General features: G+C 35.9%; 3 protein-coding genes across 3 annotated transcripts; 1 reads left to right on the top strand and 2 right to left on the bottom strand.

Moving 5' to 3' along the window:
• Positions 1–6533: 6533 nt before the first annotated feature.
• LOC113313188 (replication protein A 14 kDa subunit B-like) lies at positions 6534–8891 on the bottom strand. Its single transcript, XM_026561927.1, has 3 exons — positions 8752–8891; positions 7137–7402; positions 6534–6852 (listed from the first exon to the last, which is right to left on the bottom strand). Exons 2-3 carry the CDS (start codon positions 7390–7392, stop codon positions 6788–6790), a joined length of 321 nt encoding a protein of 106 aa, XP_026417712.1. The 5' UTR covers positions 7393–7402; positions 8752–8891; the 3' UTR covers positions 6534–6787.
• Positions 8892–9571: 680 nt separating this feature from the next.
• On the top strand, positions 9572–11152 carry LOC113312638. The gene is made up of 3 exons (XM_026561375.1): positions 9572–9952; positions 10008–10100; positions 10565–11152. Exons 1-3 carry the CDS (start codon positions 9572–9574, stop codon positions 11150–11152), a joined length of 1062 nt encoding a protein of 353 aa, XP_026417160.1.
• A 12284-nt stretch (positions 11153–23436) lies between these two features.
• Positions 23437–25510, bottom strand: LOC113312636. Its single transcript, XM_026561374.1, has 6 exons — positions 25220–25510; positions 24913–25114; positions 24319–24802; positions 24118–24185; positions 23950–24005; positions 23437–23868 (listed from the first exon to the last, which is right to left on the bottom strand). Exons 1-6 carry the CDS (start codon positions 25508–25510, stop codon positions 23437–23439), a joined length of 1533 nt encoding a protein of 510 aa, XP_026417159.1.

Raw genomic sequence — 25510 nt, 5'->3', positions numbered from 1 at the left:
TCAATCTGAGAACATCTTCAAAAAAAACTGGATTGAGATAATGGAAAATACCACCAAGCCATGACCATAATAATTTGTTGAAATTGCATTTCCATAGAATATGGTTCAGAGAACCAACATCATTGTGGCAGATATAAAATCTAGAAACTATGTGAAATCTTTTCTTTGTTAGATTTGCATCAGTTGAGCATGCCTCTCTCGTGATTTTCCAAATGTTAGCTGTAGTAGATGGCAGAACTGCAGAATTCCAAATTTTTTTATACCAGTGAAGTTTAGGCATAGGAGAACTTATCTTTTTTATGGCATCAGAAACAGTGAATTTACCAGAGTTATTATTACACCACACAAGCATATTTGCAACCTCTCTTAGTACTAGGAGATGTTCAATTTGAATGAATTGGAGAAGATCTTTAGGAATGCACCATTGCCCATTCACAATTAAGCTGCTCGCCAATTGATGAGTATTTTGATTTATGATATTATGGTTAGGAAACAGGCTGCTAATAGATTCTTCATAAATCCATCTATCATGCCAAAGAGGAATATTATTACCATCCCCAAAAGTCCATCTAGTAAACTCATTGAATTCCTGAATAATCCATCTAATACCATGCCAAATAGAGGATCTCTTGTAATATGTTATCCAGTTCCCATACTTATCAGTATATTTAGCAAGAAAATACATGGCCCACTCATCTTGAGAATTAAGCATTTTCCATAAAAATTTCATAAGCAGAGCTTTGTTCATGTCTTCTAATCTACTAATTCCAAGATCACCTTCTTCTGTTGAAGTACAAACCTTATCCCATTGTTTTGGGGTAAAAACTATTTCTGCTGGTTTTGGTAAATTTGGGTGTGTGGATGAGAAACGAATCTAAACCTAAAACAAATGAACTGCACGGGAGTACTTTAGATTCGAGAGAGATCAGTCTGTACAATCCTGGCCTAAACCAAGATATGGTCGTTCCAGTCTTGCTTCGGTCACAAAGTGAAGAAGAAGGGTTGGTCTTAGTGAGGGAAGCGAAGAAGGCGTTGAGACCAGAATGGTTAATTCTGAAGGTGTGGTTATTTTATGACTTGTATCAGAATTTGGAACTGGCTTGCGGAATGGAAGTTATCAGTTCTTTGGTATTTTTCTGGACACTGTGTTGCTATTCTCACCAAAACTTGTTGTTTTGTTGAAATATGTAAAACCTAGTTATACAAGTCATATTGAACGCACCCTGATCTCATAGAAAGTGGGAGTGATCGATTAATGGAGAAGTGGGGTTATGTGTAAATGCCAGAGACCACGTTCCCACGATGGAGGAAACGGGTTAGTGTACACCCACTACTTCTTACCGCCACTAACTGCCTGCTTTCTGACACTTTCTTATAATGGGCGTGTTGCACGTCGCACGCTGTAAACCGCCAGACCAATACCCTGATGAGCATCCCCCAGTTTGTGACATGTTTGATGTCTCGAGTGTTTTCATGGAAAACATGTAGCAGATTGCTATGTGTGGCAAGTCAAAGTCAGGATACTTGCCACAGGAGAATAACATGTGATGCTATTATGCTTGTCTTAGTTGGTCGCCCAAAACTTTCCACAGGTCTGTCAATTCTGTGGCGAATTTGGACGGCTGAGATCGTAACTCATGAGAAAGGGTGGCCATTGATTATGGCCACATTCTGTTGGCGCCTGATGGTAGCACAGTGGCGTCATTGGCTCATGCCAATGGCGTAGTGGAATATAACGGCATGCCAGTGGCATAGTGGCGCCTGGCGTAGCCATAACAACTATTTTGGCATATTGGTGTTAGACCCAAATATGGATCCGACAACATTGGCTATGTTGTTATATCAAACTTAAGGCGTTAGGAGACTTACTTGACCTAGTTGGCGTGGCAACTTTAGCTAAATTAGGGTTTGGCATATCAAAACCCTAATTAGCGCGTGTGGCATGACCGCGACACGGTGGCGCTTTATGCAATCGGTGTCATGGCCACATTGAAGGAATTATGGCAGGCCATAATATGGGAATAACCACAGGCGCAAGGATGGCCACGGGTGATTATAGAATGACGCCATTTTTAGGGTTTGTCGGGTCCCACATGGCTCGTGGCATGTTGTAGTGCCAAAGTGGCGTAATTGGGCCACGACTGGAAATTAGGGTTTCGACTAATGCCACTAAGGCAGATCCGTGTTTGGAATACCCTAATTGGAATATGTTATGGCGTTTGGCCACAAACAAGAAGTGGGTTAGCACGTTGGCGCGCTATTTATGGCATGTTGACACGATCGGCATGCTACTGCGGCAAAGTGGCACGTTTGGCATGTTCGGCATGCTACTGCGGCAAAGTGGCACGTTTGGTATGGTTGGCATGCCAATTAGCATGTTGGCGCGGCTTTTGGAAAGCCAATTTGGCATTGTGACTTGCCTCTTTTAATACTTTGGCAGGTTTAGAGCGACCTGATTGGTCAAAAAAAGGGGGTCGACCAAACGTGGGCGTGGCCACACTTCTAGTGTGCGTGTGGCGGATTTAAAGCGGTCTGATTGGTCGATGGGAAATAGGGCCGGAAAGTATGGGCCCAGCCACAACTTATGTGCATGTGGTGGGTTTAAAGCGACCTGATTGGTCAACGGGAAACAGGGGTCGGTCGGGCAACATGGGGTGTGGCCACTTGCAAGTGGCGCCGGCTGGCCTATGTCATGGCCACACCTCCCTTTGTTGCTGCTCCTATTCTGCGGCTCCATTTATTCCTTGTTTTCTGATTTTGGGTGGGATTTTGCACCTACTAATCCATGGCGGATTAATTGCCTGGTTCGCCTAAGCTTAATTTCGACCGACGGGATCTAATATACTGCGCAGGGCGCAAAACCCTAATTTTTGCAAATTAATCAGGGTAATATCTGAATATTGTGAATTATCACAAAATTGATTGAATTCCATGTGCTGACACAAAGTTCTTTAAGTTTATTTCCAGAGAGCAGTATGCTTTCTGATTGAGTACTTCTATGCAAGGACCTTAACCTTGATACGTGGGAATTCGTGCTACTCTGCTGCGAGTGAACACAAATTGTCATGCCATATCAATATTAAGGGTTCAGCTAGGGAACGTAGCATAGGAAAAATACTCGGAAGGCTCCGGCATTAGCGAGTAATGCAGCTAGGAGCTTATATACTCATTAGGCTTATACTAGTGAACAATTCATCTAGGAGCTTGAGTTTCAATATAATATGAAGAGAGACATAGGTAATCATCAGATTTTGATATATTCTCCAAATTCCCTGCGGAGTACAGACATATCAGTGTCTGCTACATCTGATGCCGGGTCAGGTAGATAGACTTTTACAATTTTCGCCCTATACTAAAAACCACCATCAACACTCATTTAAGAGCAATGCACTTTTTTTCCTCAGAATTTCCTGACCATAAATAATTCCTAATGATTCTTTCACAAGCATGCACTACTTTTTTTGGCCATTTATAAATGGACATATTGTAGACAGGAATACTAGATAGCACAGATTTAACTAGAGTTAGTCTAGCTTGAAATCTCAAAAGTCTGCCACTCCAAGAAGATAGTCTTTGTTGCATATATTCTACAAGATTCCAGATATGAGAGGATTCAATCTTACCTTTAACCAGCATTACACCAAGGTACTTGTCAGGAAACTGAGAGATGTCCATATTGAAGAAGTCAGCAATTTGTCTTTTTCTTACATTTGAAGTACCATCTACAAAGCATCTGCTTTTTGAAGTATTTGTAATTTTTTCAGAAGCAGTTTGGTATTCCATTAGCAAGTTTTTAAGATGAATGATGCTCCTCATACCTCCATTACAAAACAAGAATATATCATCAGTAAATAATAAATGAGTGGGATGAATACCATTCCTGATCACCATAGGTTGAATTTTCTTGTCATGAACCGATTTATGAATGTTCCTACTCAGAATGTCTTCAAAAATTATGAATAAAATTGGACAAAGGGGATATCCCTGCTTAAGACCTCTTCCAACACCAAAGAAACCAACAGGTCCACCATTTAGCATAATAGAAATCTTAGAAGTTTTAAGAAGAACCATTATCCAGTTACAAAATTTTAAGGAAAACTCAAATTTAGTTAGAGCTCTGTATAAGAATTCCCAACTCATGGTGTCATAAGCCTGTGAGATATCCAACTTAAGTCCCAAATTTCCACCTCTTCTCTTAACACTTAATTCATTTACTAATTCAGAAGCCAGTAAGACTTGTTCATGAATGCTTCTATTTTTTATGAAAGCACCTTGTTGTGGTGACACAATTTTGGGCATATAGTTAACTGAGTTTCATAGTGATAATCTTTGTAATGATTTTAAAACAAAAATTACTAAGCCCAATAGGTCTAAATTTTTTAGCATTTTTTGCACCTTGGACTTTTGGAATCAACAAAAGAAAGATAGAGTTCATACCACCTGGGATTATATTGTTCTGCCAGCAAAACTGTAAAGCAGCTACCAAATCTCTTTTAATGATATCCCAAGCAAATTTGTAAAAATAACCAGTAAACCCATCTGGTCCTGGAGCTCCATCTTGGTTTAGATCGAAGATTACATTCTTGATATCATCCTTAGTAGGAATATCTTCTAAGAAAAATTGTCTTCTGCAGTGATCACAGTAGGGACAACTTCAAGAAAAGAATCATTGATGATAACATCCTGGTGAGCAAATTTATGACTAAAATAGTCAATCAACACATTAGGTATTCCTTGTTGATCAGTAATGAGATGTCCAGTAGAATCCTCTATTTCGGTAATAGCATTATGAGCTTGTCTTAATTTGATGCTAGTATGAAAGAATTGAGTATTTATATCTATCCTTAATCCAATTCATTCTAGCTTTATCCTTAGAAGAGTATTATAATTATTAGCAAGCATCTCATATTCACCTCTAGCAGTCACCAAGTTATTTAAAAGATCAACATTAAATGGATCATTGTCAGATTTAAGAGTTACCTCCATAACCTTGTCCTCAGCTTTTTTAAGATTTTCTCTCACATCACCAAAGACTTCCCAATTCCAAACTTTAAGAAACTTCTTAAGTCTTTTAAGCTTGTTCATGAAAATATAAATGGGATTACCTATAATTTCTTCATTCCAAGAATCAGCCACCACTTGTAGAAAATCAGGGTAATTAAACCACATTTTTTGAAATATGAAAGGCTGGATTAGGAGCTCTAGGAAGAACATCATCAGAACCGATAGGGCCATGATCAGATATACCTCTAGTCCCCACATGATAATGCCAGCCACTGAATTTATCCAACCATTTCAAGTTATATAAAGCTCTATCTAAATTACACAATATCCTTTTATTTCCAACCCTACCATTACACCAAGAATCTAATCCAGATTTAGGAGCTTGAAGTAAACCACAATAATCAACACAATCTTGGAAGTCTTTAACAGCAGAGGTTATAGGATTTCTACCACCTTTTTCCTCATCCATAGAGATGACAGTGTTAAAATCACCCAAAATTTAACCAAGGTTTATCCAAAAGACTGATGTCACACAGTTTTTGCCATAGTTCTCTTCTGTTAATAGCATAGGAATTAGCATGAACACCAGTTACAAGAACACCACTAACTTCTACAATAATGCATTGACTATTGACATCAATAACTACAGGAGCAGTAAGGGAACAATTCCAAAATAACCAAATATTTCCTTTATTGTTATCCGTAGAGTTATGAATAATTTGATGATGCATACCAGGCAGTTTAAAAATATATTTTGTTGTTTTAATTTTTGGTTTCACAACCCAAACCAGAGAAGAATTGTTAGACTTTACTAAACTATAAAGTTTATCTTTGGCCTTTTGTCTTTTAAGGCCTCTGATATTCCAGAAGAGAGTCTTCATTTAAAGGATGGAGGTTGAGGAGATAAACTCCCTTTATCAATCACATGTTTAAGGATTTCTTTACTAACTTTCCTAATCACAACAACAGGTTTTACTCCCCAACAGCTTTACCGGTTCCAACTTCCTCTGAAGAGGTAATTCTCTTCAAAATTGTAATAGGTTGAGACCCAGAAACAAAATCTAAGAGAAACAAAATCTAAGAGAGTTGTGGTACTAACCTCTTTAATTTCACCATCTTCATAGCTAGAAGTATCGCTATCATTGTCTTGAAGAATCTCAAATTGATTAACCGAAGTATTTATACCATAAGTATTTTGAAGAATAAAAGGAGCCTCCACTGCATGATTGATGCTAACAATTTCATTTGGAGGTATATCATTAATACTAGAATCCGCTTGAGTTGAGGCTGGTATCTTTTATAATCTGTGTTGGAGTGGTAGAAGGCTGATCCTAGTCAAATGTAAAAATGAAAATGGGACATGTAAAAGAACTCTGCTGGTTTGAGTTGTATTTTTATTTTCATTTACAGTATTATGATCACCAATAACAAATTATTAACAGACTAATTTGGTTGGAAAGACAACTAGGAAGTGGAATTTCCATAATAATAAGCATAGATGCATTTGCAGAGGGACAAAAAAAAAAGTAAATAAAAAGTAACAAAACTAGGAGGCTTCATATCCAGAGGAGAGTCATGGGATATCTTAATGTGTTCTTACAAGCAAAATTAATCAGTACCAACAATTAAAGACTTGAATAAAAACCATCCAGACAAATCCCAACTAGAAGAAACGAGAGGATAGAGTCATAAACTTCCTATTCTTACTTACCTACTAATTCATATACATTCTCTCATGTCCCATTCAGACCCACATTTACCTATTAATCCTCCAAGCTCCAATTTATATGAACAAACTCTTGTGTTCACCATTAGCAAGTTGGCACAGTCGATTATATGGGACAATGTCTGTGAAAGAAAACAGATCACTCGTGAGATAAAAGAAATGGTTTGGACGAGTTAACAGCGAAATCCAATATGCTATTCACCATCTAGAAGCAGAATTTTCACAATTTTAGTTTAATTTCACGATTGATGCATTACATTCGAAAAATTGCCATTTTCAAGTGCAATATTAGTTCCTTCTGATTTTAAGCCAGATTTAATAAAAGTAAGCAGGTGAATGATTCAAATTTATATTGACATCAAAGAAATTGAAGACAATGATAAGTCAGAGGAGTTGAGTAACACACCGAAGTTATCACCAAAATTGGTGAAAATTTCCCCACGAATGGACTGGTTGCTTTCGGCGATACCAATCACCTCAACATAAGTCGTCAAATGTTGTGGAATAGGGCCCTTGATAGTTAGCTGACGATCATCCGTACTTTTCCCTAAGAAGGAACCACCTTCAGTCCGCAAAACTTGAACAACTGCTCTAACCCTTCGACCAACCCACATCGGCAGCAGTTCTCCGTTGACAAAAACAGCTGGGTTTGATGTATCCATTTCCTGCAAGCTAAGATTGCATAGATAGAAGGATACAATCAAATGATATATTACATTGAAGGATACTGAAGTAAAGCTCACTGCTATCCGGATGAGAACAAGCAATCAAAGTAAAGCTCACTACTATTCGGATGAGAACAAGCAATCAAAGTACTGTTTTTAGTTATGTAATTTTCCATTTATTTTATATGCGATGACATGGTTCTATCACATTTTACAATATGTTCAATAAGCAATTGAACAAGTAGCAGCATTACAGTTAACGGGAGGTAAGAGAATTTTGAATGGTATTCCAGGCTCATGAGGAACATGGTGATGCTCACCAAGGGAAACTAAGAAGAAATGATAGTCTGGGATTTAGGATGTTATGCTACAGCATACGAAAAATAAGAGGCAGCATACTTAACTACATAAGTTGCAGCACATTGCCTTCACCCAAACAAGTAAAAGAGAGCCAACCAACATATAAGGTGGTACAGATAAGAGTTCAAACTACAGTGAGGTGAGGTAGGTATAGTGCTTCTGATTATTAAAAGTGACACAATAAAACTCAAAACAATCCGGATATAAATTAGCATGAGGATGAGCAAACTGCAATTGAAAGGAAAAGGGAAACTGCTACACAAAATCATTTCACTCCAACTAAAAATAATAACCCCTGTACCTCGCAGAAAGCTACAATTATATGACTGATTAATGAAGGCACGTATAGTACTAATTAGGCACATACAAAAGGAAACCAACATAACATCATGAACTTCTAGCTTCGCACACATGACAAGTACAGAAAACAAATACTTGCATAATTAAGTAAATCAAATTATTCCAAAAACTGATTGCTCGCCTCGTCTATGGTTACTATATTCTCCAACAGCACATTACATGACTATGCTCAATTTCACTCTCCTGCTCGGACAAGACTTACAAATTCCCTTCTAAAGCATAAACGACCAAAAAAAAAAATTCTATTTGTTTTCTAAACCTAAACTTTCCAACTTTGAGAATCGGAAAAGTGCTCAAACAATTATCACCATATAAAAGAAAAAAAAAAAGAAAACATCACAGTGTATGTTATATGATCTGATTACTGAAGGGTCCCAAACTTCGCCCAAAAAATTCTACCCAAAACATCACAAACTACCACTAAAATTAACCCTCGGTCAGATTATCAGATGCATAAGAATCATAAAGTCAAAATATTAGACGAGATAAAAGTGCTTGAAAAAAAGATAGATACGATTTTTAAAACCCTAGGTTTCGTAAAACCCCATTTTTCCAAAGCAAGTTCATAGATCCAAAAATAATCTAACAAGAGATCGGAGGAAATAAGTAAAGAAAAGAAGATTTAAAGTGATTTACCTTGGTCTAGACGGGTTTCGGTCAAATAGTGTTCTGGGAGAGACTGCGGGATTTCAGGACTAAGAGAAGTATTGTGGGAAATGGCGGGAGAGGAAGTGTTTTATATGATAAACCTACTTAAGATATGATTATCCCTTTTGTTAACCAAAAAAACTAAAAACCCTACCATAAGATCTTCGGTTTACCTCTTTTTCTAATGCTAGGTGGAAGTCATCCGGTGGTTGTTACCATTTTTTTTAAAATTCCACATTGACTTTAGCGGGGGGATTTTGACCGAAAAGTCAAGGTGATTAGGGTTTCAATGTTCTTATTGGTTTTGATTGATTTATGGTTCGTCCTTCATCATGGACGATGATGGAGGATCTGTTGATTTATGGTTTCCTCCCACCAGGTAGAGGGAGCAGTTTTGGGAGGTTTTCGTTCCGAAGAGTCTATGTTTTTTAGTTCGAAGATTGTTTGGTCTTAGTTTTTTACTAAGAATGAGTTAATCCCTGATTCTTCTTTGAATTTTGAAGATCTTGGATCGGCTAAAGGTAAGAAAGTATATGATATCGTTTGTGATGATGTTGAAGAGGATCTTGCTCATTGTAAAGATCTAGTTATTGGAACTACTGTTGGAAGAAAATTACCTTATATATAAGTGAAGAATACTATGCAAAGGGCTTGGAGAACAAAGGGGTTAATGCATATGACAATCCATGGTGAGTCTCTGTGTTATTTGATTTCGATGATGAGTCTGATCGTATCGCAGCTATTGAGTATGGTCATGTTTATATTTCTCAACAAATTATTTTTTTCTGTCCCTGGCATCATTGCAGAGATGAAATCAGTTTTTGTTTGGGTTAATCTTAGGAAGGTTCCTTTACACATGTGGAATTATAAAGCTTTGTCTAAGATTGCTAGTGTAATTAGGAAACCAATAATGATGGATAAACTTACAGCTATTAGAGCTAGGATGAGTTTTGCAAGGGTTTTGATTGAAATTGATGTTGGTTGCGAATACCCTGCTTCTGTTCCAATCTTTTATGAAGGGAAACATGTAGTGGATGTTGATGTGGAGTATCCTTTAAAGGCTCCTAAATGTAATGCTTATAATTCTTTAGGTCATATTGATGTTAAATTCCCATGGGTTAAACCAAAGGAAGTTGTTGTGGAGGTGCCTAAAAAGACTAATGGTGCTGGGAATCAGCAGGCTTGGGCTGTGAAAGGCTCTAAGAAAGTCTAATTCAAAGCTTATTATTAATATTTCAAAACAGGATGCTTCTAATTCTGAACATGTGAGTATGGAGGAAGGGGATTTTTCTCCAAAGTGTAATAAGGAAAATGTTTTTATAGAGGAAGAGATTAATGTATGCTACCTAATACAAATAAGTTTGATGCTTTGATTAAGATATATAATGAGACTCAACCTCTAGTGGTGGAAATTTCTAGTAAGCTTGTGACTTCAACCATTGTTTGTGGATCATTGTTCATCTGGGAATGCTTTTGAGGGCCATACCTTTATAGTTGTTGGAGCTTCTAAAGGTAAATTTTTCTTCAAAGGGAGTAATGCATCAGTTTTATCCAGTCCTGCTCCTAAGGGAGTGGAACTTAAGAATTCTAGGCATGCTAAGATGCCAGTTGTTATCTTAAATAATGTTTAAAGTTGGGTGTTGGAACATTAGAGGGTTGAATGACCCTCTAAAACAACATGAAGTAGGTAGGTTTATTAGTTTAAATAAATTATACTTGGTGGGTATTGTGGAAACCCATGTTCAAGCTCATAATAAGTATGTTGTTAGGTTATCTATAAATAAAAATTGGTATTTTTTAGAATGATACTTCAGGAAGAATATGGGTGGGTTGGAATTCTCGTGAAATGTCTGTTAAGTTGATACATTTTGCTTCTCAAGCAATATTTTTGGAAGTAACTACTTGTAGGAATTTGAAGTTTGCTATTACCTTTATCTATGGTGATAATGATAGTGTTAGAAGAGTTGTTTTATGGAAGGAGTTATTAGCTTTTGCTGGTAGTTATCATCTTCCTTGGGCCTTGCTTGGGGATTTTAATGAAATTCTGAATTCTAATGAGAGAGTTGGTGGAAGTAGTAGTTGTCATATTTCCACTATGAATGAATTTGTTCATTGTGTTGAGGATACCCGGTTATTTGATCTTCCTTTTTCGGGTGACTTCTACACGTGGTCGAATAAACAAATTGGTACTGGAAGGATTGTCTCAGAGATAAATAGAGTTTTGGTGAACATTAAATGGGGCTCTGTTTTTACTCAATCTAAAGTTGATTTCTTAGCTCCAGGGATTTCTGATCATTGCTCAATGGTGATTTATGTGTATGAGAGGCGTATTCATGGTCCTCCTCCTTTCCATTTTTTGAATTATTTATCTGATGAGCCTGATTTTTAAATATTGTGAGAAGTGCTTGGGGGGAAAAGGTTAATGGGAATCCCATGTTCATTCTTGTTGCTAAACTTAATTAAAAAGGTGAACCAGAGATTGATTACTCTAAAAAAAGAGATTTCCTAATGTTTTTGAATATGTTGTTGAAGCTAAAAGAGAGATGACCAATGCTCAAGTTGTAGTTCAAATTTCTCCTTGAGTGCTACTGTGGTTGTTGTGGAAAAAAGACCAGTGTGTAAGTATGCTAGACTTGCTAGACATGAAGAATCTATTCTCAAACAGCAATCTAGAGTTCAGTGGATGTATTTGGGAGATTCAAATACTCAATTTTTATATGGTTATGTTAAGGAAAGAAAATGTAGAAACAATATTTTGTTCTTAAATAATGATAATGGTGTTATTATGGATGAAGACAAAGAAATTTCTCTTGAGTGTACCACTTTATTTTCTGAGTTATTCTGTGGTGTTGGTTATCCTGGTATTAATTATTCAATTTTAGAAGGTTGTTAATGAATATGGTGCTGCTAGGCTTATTGCCCCCATTACTAAAGATGAAATTTTTTATTCTCTCTTGCATTGGCTCTAGTAAGGCGTCGGGTCCACATGACTTTACTAGTAATTTTTTCAAAGTGTGTTGGTCCATCATTGAAGCTGACTTTGTAAGAGTTATTTAGGATTTTTTTTTTCACATGTTTCAAGCTTCTGGGAGAGGTAAATAACACTTTTTTAACTTTTGTTCCTAAAGTTGATAATTCTTCTACTATTGTTGATTTCAGACCGACTTCGTGTTGTAATGTTATATACAAATGCATAACTAAAATTTTGGCTATAAGAATGAAGTATTTTTACGAGGTTTAGTTAGTGCTAATCAATCGACTTTTATTACGGGTAGATCAATCCAGGATAAGATTTTACTTGCTAATGAGATTTTAGGAATTACCATAGAGATAAGGGTCCTTCTAGATGTGCTTTAAAAATCGATATTAGGAAGGCGTATGACACTGTGAGTTGGGATGCCATTGTTTTGTGTTTGAAGAGGATGGGATTTCCTGATATTTTTATTACTTAGGTTTACACTTACATCTCTACTATTATGTTTGTTGTTCTAGTAAATGGATCCCCTTATGGGTATTTTTCGTTTAGTAAAGGCCTTCGACGGGGGTGTCCTTTATCTCCATATTTGTTTGTCATTATGATAAAAATTCTTAGTGTATCTCTTAAGTAGAAAGTGGATATTGGAAGATATGGTCTTCATCCAAACTGTAAGTTAACTAAGCTCACTCACTTATGTTTTGCGGATGATGTTTTAGTTTCTTCAGAGGTTCTATTTTTGTTGCTTCTTCTCTTAAGTTTATTATTGAAGATTTTAGTCAGTTTTCTAGGCTTGAGATAAATAAATCAAAGACAACTCTTTACTCTTCAGTTGTGAATCCTTCAGACCTTAGTCAGATTATTCATTGTTGGGATTGTAGGACTGATGAGTTGTCTGTGACATATCTTGATGTTCCTCTTATCACTTCAAAATTATCTTACCAAGATTGTCTTCCTTTAATCCGTAGAGTTTCGAAATGGGCTAAATCTTAGAAATCTAAGAAGTTATCTTATGCAAGAAGGCTGTTGTTAATTAAAATTGTTTTTATGGGAATGATTCTATTTTGGCTATCTTGCTTTATACTTCCTAAAAGGGTTGTTAAGGAGTTGAACTCTATTTGCAAGAGATTTATGTGGGCTGGAGCTGGTTTGGGGAAGACTCATCATCATATAAGTTGGAATGTGGTTTGCAATCCTTATAATGAAGGGGTTTTAGGGGTCAACGATGTGGAACTTACTAACTATGCTGCTAACTTAAGACATATATGGGACATTGTAAGTGGGAAGAACATCTTATGGATTGATTGGGTTCAGAAGAATCTCATGAAAGGAAGGGATTTTTGGTCTCTAAAGATTCCTCAAGATACTTCTTGGTGTTGGAGAAGGTTGTTAAAGCTGAGAGAGGCTGCTAAAGATCTTTTTATGCCTATTATTGGGAATAGAGAGAAGACTTTGTTCCTCACTGATCTATGGCACCCAAATGGTTTATTGATTTATTGGGTTAGTGAGGATACTATTGATGAGTTATGTTTATCTTTTGACTGCAAGATGACTGATTTTTTGGATGATGAAGGGTGGTATTTCCCTGAATCTATGGAAGAGGATCTATCTCAGACTATTATGAAACTGAAGGAAGTGGAGTGTGATAAATTTGTTCCTGATTTGATTGTGTGGAAACCTAGATCTTTTGGGGAGTACACTATGAAGGACACTTACAAGATTTTAGATGGTGAAAAGGACACTACTGTGTGGTGTAAACTTGTCTGGTTGAAGTCTCATATTCCAAGACAGTCTTTCATTACTTGGCTCAGTTTGCATGGGAGACTTAAAACTAAAGTTAAAATGGTTCAGTGAGGGCTTTTGCAGGTTGCTAGGTGTGTGTTATGTGAATATGAGCATAATATGGAGGATGAGAATCATATTTTTCACACTTGCTCATGTGCTTCTTCTATTTGGATGAGCCTTCTGATTAAAATGGGTTATTCTAGAAGTCTGTGTAGCTGCTGAAAGGAAGAGAATGATTGGTGTGTGAATGCCTTTATTGGCCAGAGGTTGGTTTCTAGAAAAAAGCTATTATTGGGGCATCACATTCCAATAGAGGGACGTCACCTAATAAGAAAAAAAACAGGTCATCCATAAGTAATTTCAGAAACCCCTTATCTAAAATAATTTTAAATGACTAAACAACCGTTAGTTAATTAGTATTAATTATTTAATTAGGTTAGGTTTAATTTTATATTAATAATTTAACTAGATCATTTAATTTGTATTTTAGATTAAATTATTGATATTTTAAATTAATTAGTGATCAGCCAGAAAAAAAAAAGTCTTTTATTACGTCTAGGACAAGAACCAAATCTCCAACCGTAAATATATTCCCTTGCTATTTACGGCTAGGAATATAAAACTCCCGACCGTAACTGGTACGCCCAACACGTTCTTCTACACTGTTACCTTATATAAAATTTGAACATAAAAAAGGATTATTCTATTTCTATAAGATTTGCGTTTTCTTACTGATTAGTGATTTGGCCGCATGTATAATGGATCTCGTGATGTTTGAATATAAACATTGACCTTACTTATTCGTTTGGACACAACTGCCATTAAAGTGATAAGAAGAGATTAAATTTGAACTAGTGGGATCCGATGTGTTTTAGGATTGCCATGGTATATCCTAATCAAACGGAGGGATAACTTACATATGATTTGAACTAATCTTTTCCTGATACTAATTGTAGATTTTAATCAAACCTAACCGCAGAAAGACTGGGGAGAATTTACGGATAATTTTGGTCTCAGCCAGATCCGATCGTAAAATCATTACGGTTCGTTTATATCTCCAACTCAACCGTAAATTAGTTAAATTCTTTTTTTTATCTAGGATATTTTACGGTTGGGTTATGTGAGAGTCGAATCCAACCGTAAATCTATTTATGGTTACAAACCTAACCGTAACAAACAAATGTAATTTTATTTTATTTTAGTTTATGGTTAGGAGTTTTTTGTTACTAACCGTAACAGTTTCATAAAACATGTTTACGGTTAAGAGACTAAGAATACCTAACCGTAACTGGTTTCCCCAAACCTATTTTTTTTTTCTAACGATTTCAATCAATCTAACAATTTCAAACTTAATTAATTGACTTCTGCATCGTTAATATAGATTTCAATCGACGATTATAAGTTTTTCGAATCCCCAATTAATTGAAGACGAAAAAAGATAGAGATTTATGGTCGACGAAGGAAGGAAAGTTTAGAAGAAGAATAGCAGATTTTTGAATTAAAATTAAGTTTTGGTTTTAATGTTAGATTTAGATGGGGGGTAATTTAGACATTTACTATAACATCAAAGATACCCCATAACCGACTTTTTAGTCACTAGGAATCCAAGTGAAGCCCCTCTATGGGAGTGTGACGCCCCAATAATAGCCCTCTTCTAGAATTAAGAAACTCATTTTGAACTGCTTTGTATGTCATGTGTGGATAGAGAGAAATAATATAATTTTTAAAAGTAGGTATTTTTCAACTGATCAGGTAAGGTGTTCTATTTTTTCTGATGTGAGAATCAAAGTGCTTTCAACCTCCTGCAAGGTAGAGGATTCTCTCTATTCTAGATATTTTATGGAAGGTCTTAGAGTTAGTTGTGACTTTGTTTTACATTCTATTATATAGAGGCCTTGGCTTTCTCCCAAGAATGATTTTATTATGATTAATGTTGATGGTTCGAAAAAGTTCCTTATTGTTGGGTGGGGTGCAGTTTTGAGAGTAAGTTCTGGTGCAGTTATTTGTTGCTGCTAAGGGAGGTGGATCTGCAATTTGTGTTAATGCTCATGAACTCCTAGGTGTTGAGCTTGGTTTAAGTCTGGCCATTGTAAGAGGTATCAGGAAAGTTCGTTTAGCCATTGATTCTATGTTTATATACTTCTTACTTAAAAAGAAGGACTATACTCCTTCTTGGAATTTGATTCAAATTTGGAGAAGGGTGGAAATATTGTGATCTTTCTTTGAGGTTTTAAAGATTTTTCATGTTTACAAGGAAACTAATATGGGTATAGATCTATTGGCGAGATACCATTCCCCTATCAAATGGGTTGACGTAGGGGTTGAGGACTATTCTCCTAAGTTTTGTGAGATTATCAGGAAGGATACAGGAGGAAAATTATATCCCCATAGCTAGTTGTTTTGTTTTGTTTTTCTATTTTTTTTTGTTTTGATTTTCTGTTTCGTGGGGCAGGGTCCCTTAACCCCGGCTATCTGATAAAAAAAAAAAAGACATCCGAAAGTTGTTGTTTCTCTCTTTTTTCGACGAAAAGGTAAATGTACGAATATCTCCAGCAAAAGTTCTGGGCACCCAAACAAATTCCCCAAATGAAAATGTTAGGTTTGCAAGAGAATTCCCAAAGAAAAATACTAGGTTTACCGAGAATGAACCTAGAAGAAATCCTGATATATTGACACAATGGCTAGGTCCACTTTACCTGCACTTATCTCAGCACTAAAAAGGATAAATTATATTATCATATAAAACCATTTGCATTTCCGCCAACTATATCTTTCTTTTTAGGTATAACTTTGTTCTCAAATCTCTCTGACTGATCATGTATCCTCTCCAGATTTAAGTGACATATTTGAAAAGGGTATCTTGAAACTTGAGTGCCATATCTTTCCATGATAATTTGTTTCAAAATAGCATAATGTTTTTTGAGAGAGTCCTAGAGAGCCATTGATTTAAAAAAAAACGCCATCCCTAACTTTCAGTTTTCTTACTCCATACAACCAAAAAATTATCCAATATTTATAAAAAGATTTTAGAACTCCACAAGTGGAATGGAACCCCTTTTATCTTAATCCAAATTGGCTGATCTTGAGGTGACGCTAAAGAGGGTGAAGTGGGGATGGAATTAATGGATGCCCACCATGGACATAAATGGATGATCATCCCTTCGAATTCCCAAGACCCTGTTTTTAACATTCTAGTTCTGGCATCTACAAAGGTTTAGAAGAAAAAAGCATTTTTATTCATAGAAGTTTAAATCACCACTGCCTGAGACCAACAACCTTTAACTTGAAGCCAATTTCATGTTCAAAGATTACGTTCCCCACCTTATGAAGGAACTAGATTTCTATTCCAGGAAATTTCCTTTTTCAAAGCTACCACTATTGGCTTCCATCTTTGGTATTGATTCGCTACAGGGAAAACAAGATCCATATTGTATAAATTATCTCATGGGCTAAAAGTCTAATAAACTCACCATGAAAATTAGTATACCTTATTACATTTATCTAGTCATTCCTCTTGTCAAAGACCAATAAGTTCCAGCCAAAGACATCTATGATTTCAATCTCAGAGATGTTCCTTAAATATTTTTTGGTATGAATGAAGGACTTGTAGAGACAATCCACTTGAAAACTTTGCTTAGAATCAGCTTAACAAGCCCCTTATGTTGCAGTATTGCTCATTTAGTTGAATTATCTTTCAAAGTTGAAGAAAGAGGAACTAGAAAAGAAGAATTTCTCACAATACGAAGATATGTCATTTCTGACTGCTTCAACTCAAGATTTAGCTATAGTTATGACCTTCCATGCCTTTTGCTTCCCTTCATCGACTGCTTGATCGCCATTTTGTTGCGCTGCTGCGTTTTAGCGTTGTAAAGAACCTACCTCCGATAAGAAAAGACAATTTCAGGTGGGATTACTACCTTCGGAAAAATGACAATTTCAGGGGATTAACTGGTTGTGTCAAAAAGTTTGATATAAATTCACAAGTATTTATTTATATATTTAGTTTATAATGTACTATATATAGATTTAGAAGTAATTATTTTAAATATTTTGCGAGAAATCATTCGTCGTTGAAGCAAGACTCGAAGGTATGACCTTTGGGTAGGGGTGCACATACCCTACCCATATCCGTCAATCCTACCCTACCCGCCAATGTTTTAACCGTATCCTATCCTACCCACTTGGCGGGTAGGGTAACGGGTAAATATTTTCTTAACCGCCGTTAGATGGGTAGGGTGACGGGTAAAGCTCGAAATTATCCTACCCTACCCGCCTACCCGCCTATTTATCTAACAACCGTTAGTAGTCGTTGATCTTTCTATTATTGATCATCTTTTTCGTTGGTTTTTTATTAATCAACTCAACCTAAAAACTAAATTCATTTTCGTTTCATCTCTTCATACTTCTCCTCTCTACACAGAAACTCCCAGAACCCTAAATTGAAAATCCAGTTTGTTTCTCAATAATTAGAAATCAAAGTTAGAAATCGAAGAGGATGGCTCTTATTTCCTCTTATTTGCTGTGTTGTTGCAAGATTTCATTTTTGTTTTTTGGGAAGCATTTTTTGTATACACAGTCAAGGTAGTAACTAGTAACCAGAAAATCCAGAATATAGAAAACTAAAAAAAAAAAAAAAAAAAAAACGGTTATACCCGTTACCCTATCCTACCCGACCCGCCAATTAATGGGTCGGGTAGGACTTTACCCGTTTAGTGCCGGGTAGGGTGGCGAGTAAAAAATTTCTTACCCTCCAGTCAGCGGGTAGGGTGGCGAAATAGGCCATATCCTACTCACCCTACCCGTTGTGCAGCCCTACCTTTGGGTGCTACCAAAGCAATCAATCCACTAAAATATCAATTAGTTATTGCTCGACTTCATATATACATATATATCAATAGTACAAAACACAGTTTTGCTAAGCTTGTTTATGTAAGTGGTGGTCCAGATTTGTCCAGAGAGAAGATAAATCTACGGTCATGTTTGTTCAACTTAAATATTAGTATAAGTGTTTTATTTAATTTGTGTCTCATTAATTTCTCGTAATAAATGATTACATCATAAGTGTCCCTTAATTAATATATTAATACATATTTCCATCAACAAATAATTTTGATAAAAAATATTTCAATAGATATTAGTGGTGAAATGGTAGTAGAAGAAGTAGTAGGTGGTGGAAGCGGTAGCGGATGTTAGTAAGTGGTGGAAGCGGTAGCGGGTGTTAGTAAGTGGTGGAGGCGGTAACATTAGTTTTGGAGGAAAAAATAGCAGCGGTGGATGGTTTTAATGGTGGTGGTATTGGTTTTTTTCAGCTTGTTGCTAGGTTACCAACTAAAGGCTTTGTATAAGTTTTAAATTTTAATAATCTATAAAAATAAAAAAAATCCAAAAATAATAATTAAAAAATATTACAGGACGGGTAACATTGTATTTTTTTTTTTTTTTGATACGAAGAAAATTCATTAAGAGAAAATCAACCCCTCATGTCAAGAAGGATTTGATCAATAATACATCTAGGAGGGTGATCAGACCATTCTCTTGACAGCTTCTCAGTATGAGCTGTTTTAGCTAGAATGTCTGCCACAAAGGAATAAAATAACATTTCCAGTTCTTAAAATTTTTAAAACATAGAATGATATCCCTAATGAAATTATGAAATTTCCAATTAATGTTGTATTGGCCTTTAGTTATAACTTCAACTAGGATAATAGAATTTGTTTCGAAATTGACAGCCTCCAACTTTAGTTGTCCAATCCACTTCACAGCTTCCCATAATGCTAACCCCTCAGCGTGCTCCGGAGTGCGTGTTCAACAAAACAACATTTTGCTCCTCTTGCAGTACCTGCAGAATTTCGAATAATTAGTCCAGTCCTGCATGTTTTGTAGAATAATCAAAAGAGCCATCTAAGTTAACAGTATAGCATCCATGAACAAGAGGAACCCATTTTAAGTTAGCTCTGATTTCTCGTGAGACTAATTTACGTGATGGTTTTAATCTATTTCCTATGTTGTCCATAGTTATATGTTGAATTCTGATGACAAGTTCCTGCGGATTCAAGCACTTGTTATCAAAGATCAAAGAACACCTCTCCTTCCATATTGCCCATGCAGTCACCAGTCTCCTGATAATGGTCTTAGTATTGATAAGACCCTGGTTATGTTGTTGAATCCAGTTAGCAATTTCTGTGCTAATTATGCATTGAGCATCAAACTGTAAACCTGCCCTCCAAACCATACAGTTCTAGAATAGTTGCAGTGCAAGTTGATATGAGAAGCAGTCTCCTTAGCAGATTCACACATAGGACAACCTAAATCTGCATGAGAAACATAACAACGAGTTCTGACTTTTGTAGGGAGAATGTCGCGCAAACATTTCCAGACAAAATGCTTTATTCTATGAAGGACTGGAAGCTTCCACATGAGTTTAAGAATCTTCTTCATCTCTTCAGAAATGTCTGATTGGCCATGAGCATCCAAATACAGTTTCTTGTAAGCAGATTTAACTGTGAAGAAACCATTTTTCTCTAACCTCCATATTAAGTTGTCTTCCTGATGTGAATTGAGAGACCTGCAATGATAGATGCTAATTCCGGAGAGAAGATGTCATTCAAGAAACCAATATTCCAACTGTTTGTTTCATGAATAAATAACTCTTTGACCAGGACATAAGAAGAAGGATTGACTGCATTAATCTTTGGTTCAGGAGGAACTTGAAGACCAGGGATCCAAACATCTTTCCAGATCCTAATTAATTCACCATTGCCAAGATTCCAGCTACTGTTATCTTTGATAAACTGAATTTGAGAAGAAATACTTCTCCAGGCATAAGAAGAATCATCTTTAATTGTATATTCAAAAATGTCTCAATTAGGATAGTATTTAGCACCCATAGCTTTAGACCACAAATATCCACTTTTTGTGCAAAGCCTCCAAGCAGATTTAACAAGTAGAGCTTTGTTAAAACATTCCAAATCCCTGAATCCAAGACCCCCTTCTTCTTTATCTCTACTTAAGTTGGACCAAGAAATAATTGCTCCCTATTTGAGTCTTTTCTTCTCCAAAATTTACCATGTATAAAATTTAGATTTTTAATGGTTTGATCAGGTAGTTTAAATGAAATCATATGATGAACAGGAATGACATTTAGAACATGTTTAACCATAAATGTCCTTTCTGGCTCTGAAAGATTAGTAGAGTTCCATTTAGATAGTCTTTTATCCATCTTCTCAGCTAAGGCAGAAAAGGGGATTTTCTTATTCCTGCCAATGAAAAAAGGAAGCCCTAAATACTTCTCTTTAGGGTCCATGATATGAACTTGAAGTATACCAGTTGAAGGACGTACATTGTTACTGAAGTAAACTGAAGATTTGTTGAAGTTAATAACTTGCCATGAGCAGTTACTAAACTCTTCAATGATGTCCAGTAATTTACTAGTTTGATCCATATTTGCTTTTGCAAAAAACAAGCAATCATCAGCAAATAAAAGATGATTAATTTTTGGAGCTCTCCTAGCAATTTTGACTCCTGAGATAATCTTTTCTTGTTCACAGAAAGCTAGTTTCCTTGAGAGAGCCTCCATTGCCACAATGAAAAGATAAGGAGATAAATGATCTCCTTGTCTTAGTCCTCTTGTAGGATGAAAAGATTGACATGGAGAACCATTTAGAAGAACTTCTATCTGTGTTGTTGACGGGTAATATTGTATTGTCAAAAATATAGTTGGTTGTTTATGACATGATTAATAAAGGAGGGTAACAAATATTTCGGGGATGACATCAAATCATATAAGACAATTAAAATGATCATGCTCATTGGATCAAATGATACCACTGCTATCTTTGGTAACCATTTGTATGCACGATTTTCGGTATTAACAAAAAAACATATAGTTGAATAGATCAATTGACGACCCAAGTTTGCTCAACCTAAACTTTACACATGATTTGTTCAACTTAAATATTAGTATACGTGTTTTATTTAATTGGTGTCTCATTAGTTTCTCATAATAAATGATTATATCATAAATGTCCCTTAATTAATATATTAATACATATTTCCATCAATAAATAATTTTGATAAAAATTATTTCAATAGATATTAGTGGTGGCAGTGGTAGTAGAAGATGTAGTAGGTAGTGGAAGCGGTGGCGGGCGTTAGTAAGTGTTGGAGGCGGTAACATTAGTTTTGGAGGAAGAAATAGCAGCGGTGGATGGTTTTAATGGTGGTGGTATTGTTTTTTTTCTTTTTGAATCAAAAATAATAATAAAAAAATACAGGACGGGTAACATTGTATTGTCAAAAATATAGTTGGTTGTTTATGACATGATTAATAAAGGCGGGTAACAAATATTTTTGGGATGATACCAAATCATATAAGACAATTAAAATGATCATGCTCATTGGATCAAATGGTACCGCTGCTATCTTTGGTAACCATTTGTACGCATGGTTTTCGGTATTAACAAAAAACATATAGCTGAATAAATTAATTGACGACCCAAGTCTGCTCAACCTAAACTTTACATATGATGTCTGGGATTAAAAGTTAGAAGTGTACCAAATTTTATACGATGGATGGGCAACGGTGGTGGTGGACAAATAAGTGATATCTGGTGGTTTTGTGGTGTTGACGGGTATTGGTGAGTAATAAAAAAAATTGATCGATAACGAAGATTTTATTAGATCAAAAGGGGAGTACAAAAGGATTATACCCACCCAAAGAGGGAGGAAATAAATATAAAATAGAAGAGAAAAAGAGATCCTGAAAAACAAAGATCCCAAAAAACTCTAAAACTAAGGTGGTTCGAAATAAACACTAAACCAATTCTCAACAACAGTATTAAAAGAGACGTCTTCAAAATCCTTAAAACTTAGATCCCATTGAAACAAAACATACTTTATCATGCGAATGGTATGAGCAACATTGTGTTCCTTTGAAGTAAAGATGCAAGAATTACGTTCCTTCCACGTACACCACATAATAGCAGCAGCAATCAAATTCCATAAGTTCTTCTTCTGATCATCTAAATGAGAAATCTGCCAGGATAAAGTCGCAGTAGAAATATCGTCTGGTATATCAAACTGCAGCTTCATTTCCTTCAAGTGACCCATAATTCACTCACATAACTGCAATGCAAAAATTAATGTTTTGCAGCTTCATCCTTATCATTGAAAACACAAGTTGCTGGGGTACTAATACCTTTTTGAATGAGAGAATCTCTTGTTGGTAAACGACGATGAAACATACACCAGATAAAAACGCCACTTTGGGGGGATATTTCTGCCTCCAAATGAAATTAAAATCATCTCCAATATCATTATCCAATATGTCAAATGATGTTTCTTCCAACTTCGCATAGCCTGATTTGACAGTAAAGTGATTCTTAGGAGACAATGACCATTGCAAAACATCTTCATGGTGACTTTGAATGTTGTACTCTGCAATACAATCAGAGATTATTTCCAATTCTCCTCTAGCCGCAATAGGAAGTCATCTTGGAGCCTGCATCTTATTAATAATTTCTGTAGCCGAGCCATTACAAATTTCTGCGACAGAAGAAAATTTAGAACGGACAGCAGCATATAAGTTTGGAAATAAAATGTTCAATGGTTCGTTTAAAACCCAAGCATCCTCTCAGAATCTTGTTTTAGCTCCATTGTTAACTTTAAATCTGATATTCTTGATGAAAAAGTTTTTTCTTAACATTATCCCCTTCCAAACAGAAGTACCAAAATTTCCTTTAGGACAGTTAGACAGCCAAAATGTATCATTTGCATCGTATTTCTCATGAACAATCTTTCTCCACAAAGCATCAATCTCCTTGGCATATCTCCACAACCATTTAACTAAGAGAGCATCATTCATACATTTCAATTTCTTAATCCAAAGTCCGCCAAGATGTTTTTTCCGACAGACCTTATCCCACCAAATGAATTTTTCTACTTCCAGTTCTATTATTCCAAAGAAACTTCCTCATTATTCTTTCGAGCTTTAACTCAATGGCTTTTGGCATCTCAAACAACGACATAAAATAAACCGGAAGACTAGGTAAAACACTTTTAATAAGGACAATCTTACCGGCTCCTGACAAAAAAGGTCTCTTCCATCCAGCTAGCTTGGCAGTGAACCTATCAACAATCTTGTCCCACTTATGGATTCCTTTATACTTATCACCAAGCGGCAGACCAAGATAAGTAGTAAGTAGAGTAGAGTTGTAGCATCCCAAAAGAGAAGTGAAAAGAGACATGTCCCCTTCATAGTCAACCACAAACATGCGACTCTTTGCAAAATTGATATGAAGTCCAGTAAGTAATTCGAAACAAAGAAGAAAAATTCTTAGAAGCTTAACCTGCTCAATATTAATGTCTAAGAATATTAAGGTGTCATCTTCAAATTGTAGATGACTTACCTTAGTTCAATTGGGAGAAACCTGAAAGCCGCTGAGATAACCATCCTCTTGTGCTTTAAGCATCATAGCAGATAAGGCTCCACCAACAATAAGAAACAAAAAGGGTTATAGACGATCGCCATGCCTAATACCCTTATTACTCTTGAAATAACCCTCTGAACTACCATTTATAAGAACTGAAAACCTCACATGTTCCACACAACATTGCACCCATCTTCTCCACTTCGAACCATAACCCATCTTTTCTAGTGCATTGTCTAAAAATTGCCAATTAACATGATCAAACGCTTTTCAAAATTAATTTTACACAACAATCCAGGAACCTTGCTCTTCAATCTTGAGTCGATCAACTCATTAGATATAATTACCCCATCCAAAATCTGTCTTTACTTTATAAAAGCATAATGATGTTGAGAAATCACATGGGGCAACGAAACCTTGAATCTCTCTGCCAAAACTTTAGAAAGAATTTTGTAGACGCCATTAACAAGACTGATAGGACGCGGATCCTTGATTTCTTCCACTGAATCCTTCTTAGAAATGAGAGCTATAAATGTATTTTTAAGCCGCCAATCGGGAAACCCTTTATTTTGAAGCTCAGCAAACGCCTTCATTACGTTGATTCTAATAATACTCCAAGTTTGTTGGTAGAATGCGATGGGATAACCATCTGGTCTAGGGGACTTATTTTTACCCAACAACTTTATTGCATTAACGACTTCCTCTTCATCAATATCTCTTTCCAACCACTCACCTAAATCAGCTGGGATTGACTTGAAATTGAGACCATCCATTGCAGGTCTTGAATGAGCCTGATCTTGAAAAACATTTTTGAAAAAATCAACAATACCTGCTTTAATTTTAGTTTGATCATCTATCATATGACCATTCACATTGAGTTTGGCAATGAAATTTCTTCTCCTTTTATCATACGCAATTTTGTGAAAATACTTGGTATTCTTATCGTCACATTGCATATTATACACATTAGCTCTGCTTCTAAAGTAATGAGATTGCAATAATCTTGTCTTGCTTTTAGCCTTAAATTCCACCGAACTTCGGAAAGCCCATTATTAGCATCCTCCTCCGCATCCAGTTGCACAAAGATTTCCTCCAAATCCTCCAGCTGCCTATCCACGTGACCAAATTCTTCCTTGGCCCAAGATTTCAACTTTAACTTCAAACTCTACAGCTTCTTACACAGAACATAACCTGCACTACCAACAAAAGAAAAGGAATCCCACCACGATTGCATCAAAGAAAAGAATAAAGGACGAGTTATCCAAAATACCTCAAAGCGAAAAGGGCTTGGTCCTGTAAGAACACCATCACATAAAAATGCAATGGGACAGTGATTAGACCATGGTCTTGCTAAAGCCATTTGAGTATCAGAAGGAAAATGAGACTCCCAATCAGCCGTAATCAAGAATCTATCAATCCTGCTTCTTATAATCTGCAATTGACTATTACTCCAGGTATATGTAGCCTCATTTAACGGTAAATCGATAAGTTTATGATCAGAAATAAACTTATTAAATATGTACATACCCCTAGTAGGGGTCACTACCAAAAGATCTTTCAT

Source organism: Papaver somniferum, chromosome 9 (assembly GCF_003573695.1).
Source record: "Papaver somniferum cultivar HN1 chromosome 9, ASM357369v1, whole genome shotgun sequence".
NCBI classification, from domain to species: Eukaryota; Viridiplantae; Streptophyta; class Magnoliopsida; order Ranunculales; family Papaveraceae; genus Papaver; species Papaver somniferum.
This window is presented reverse-complemented; position numbering and strand designations above follow the sequence as displayed.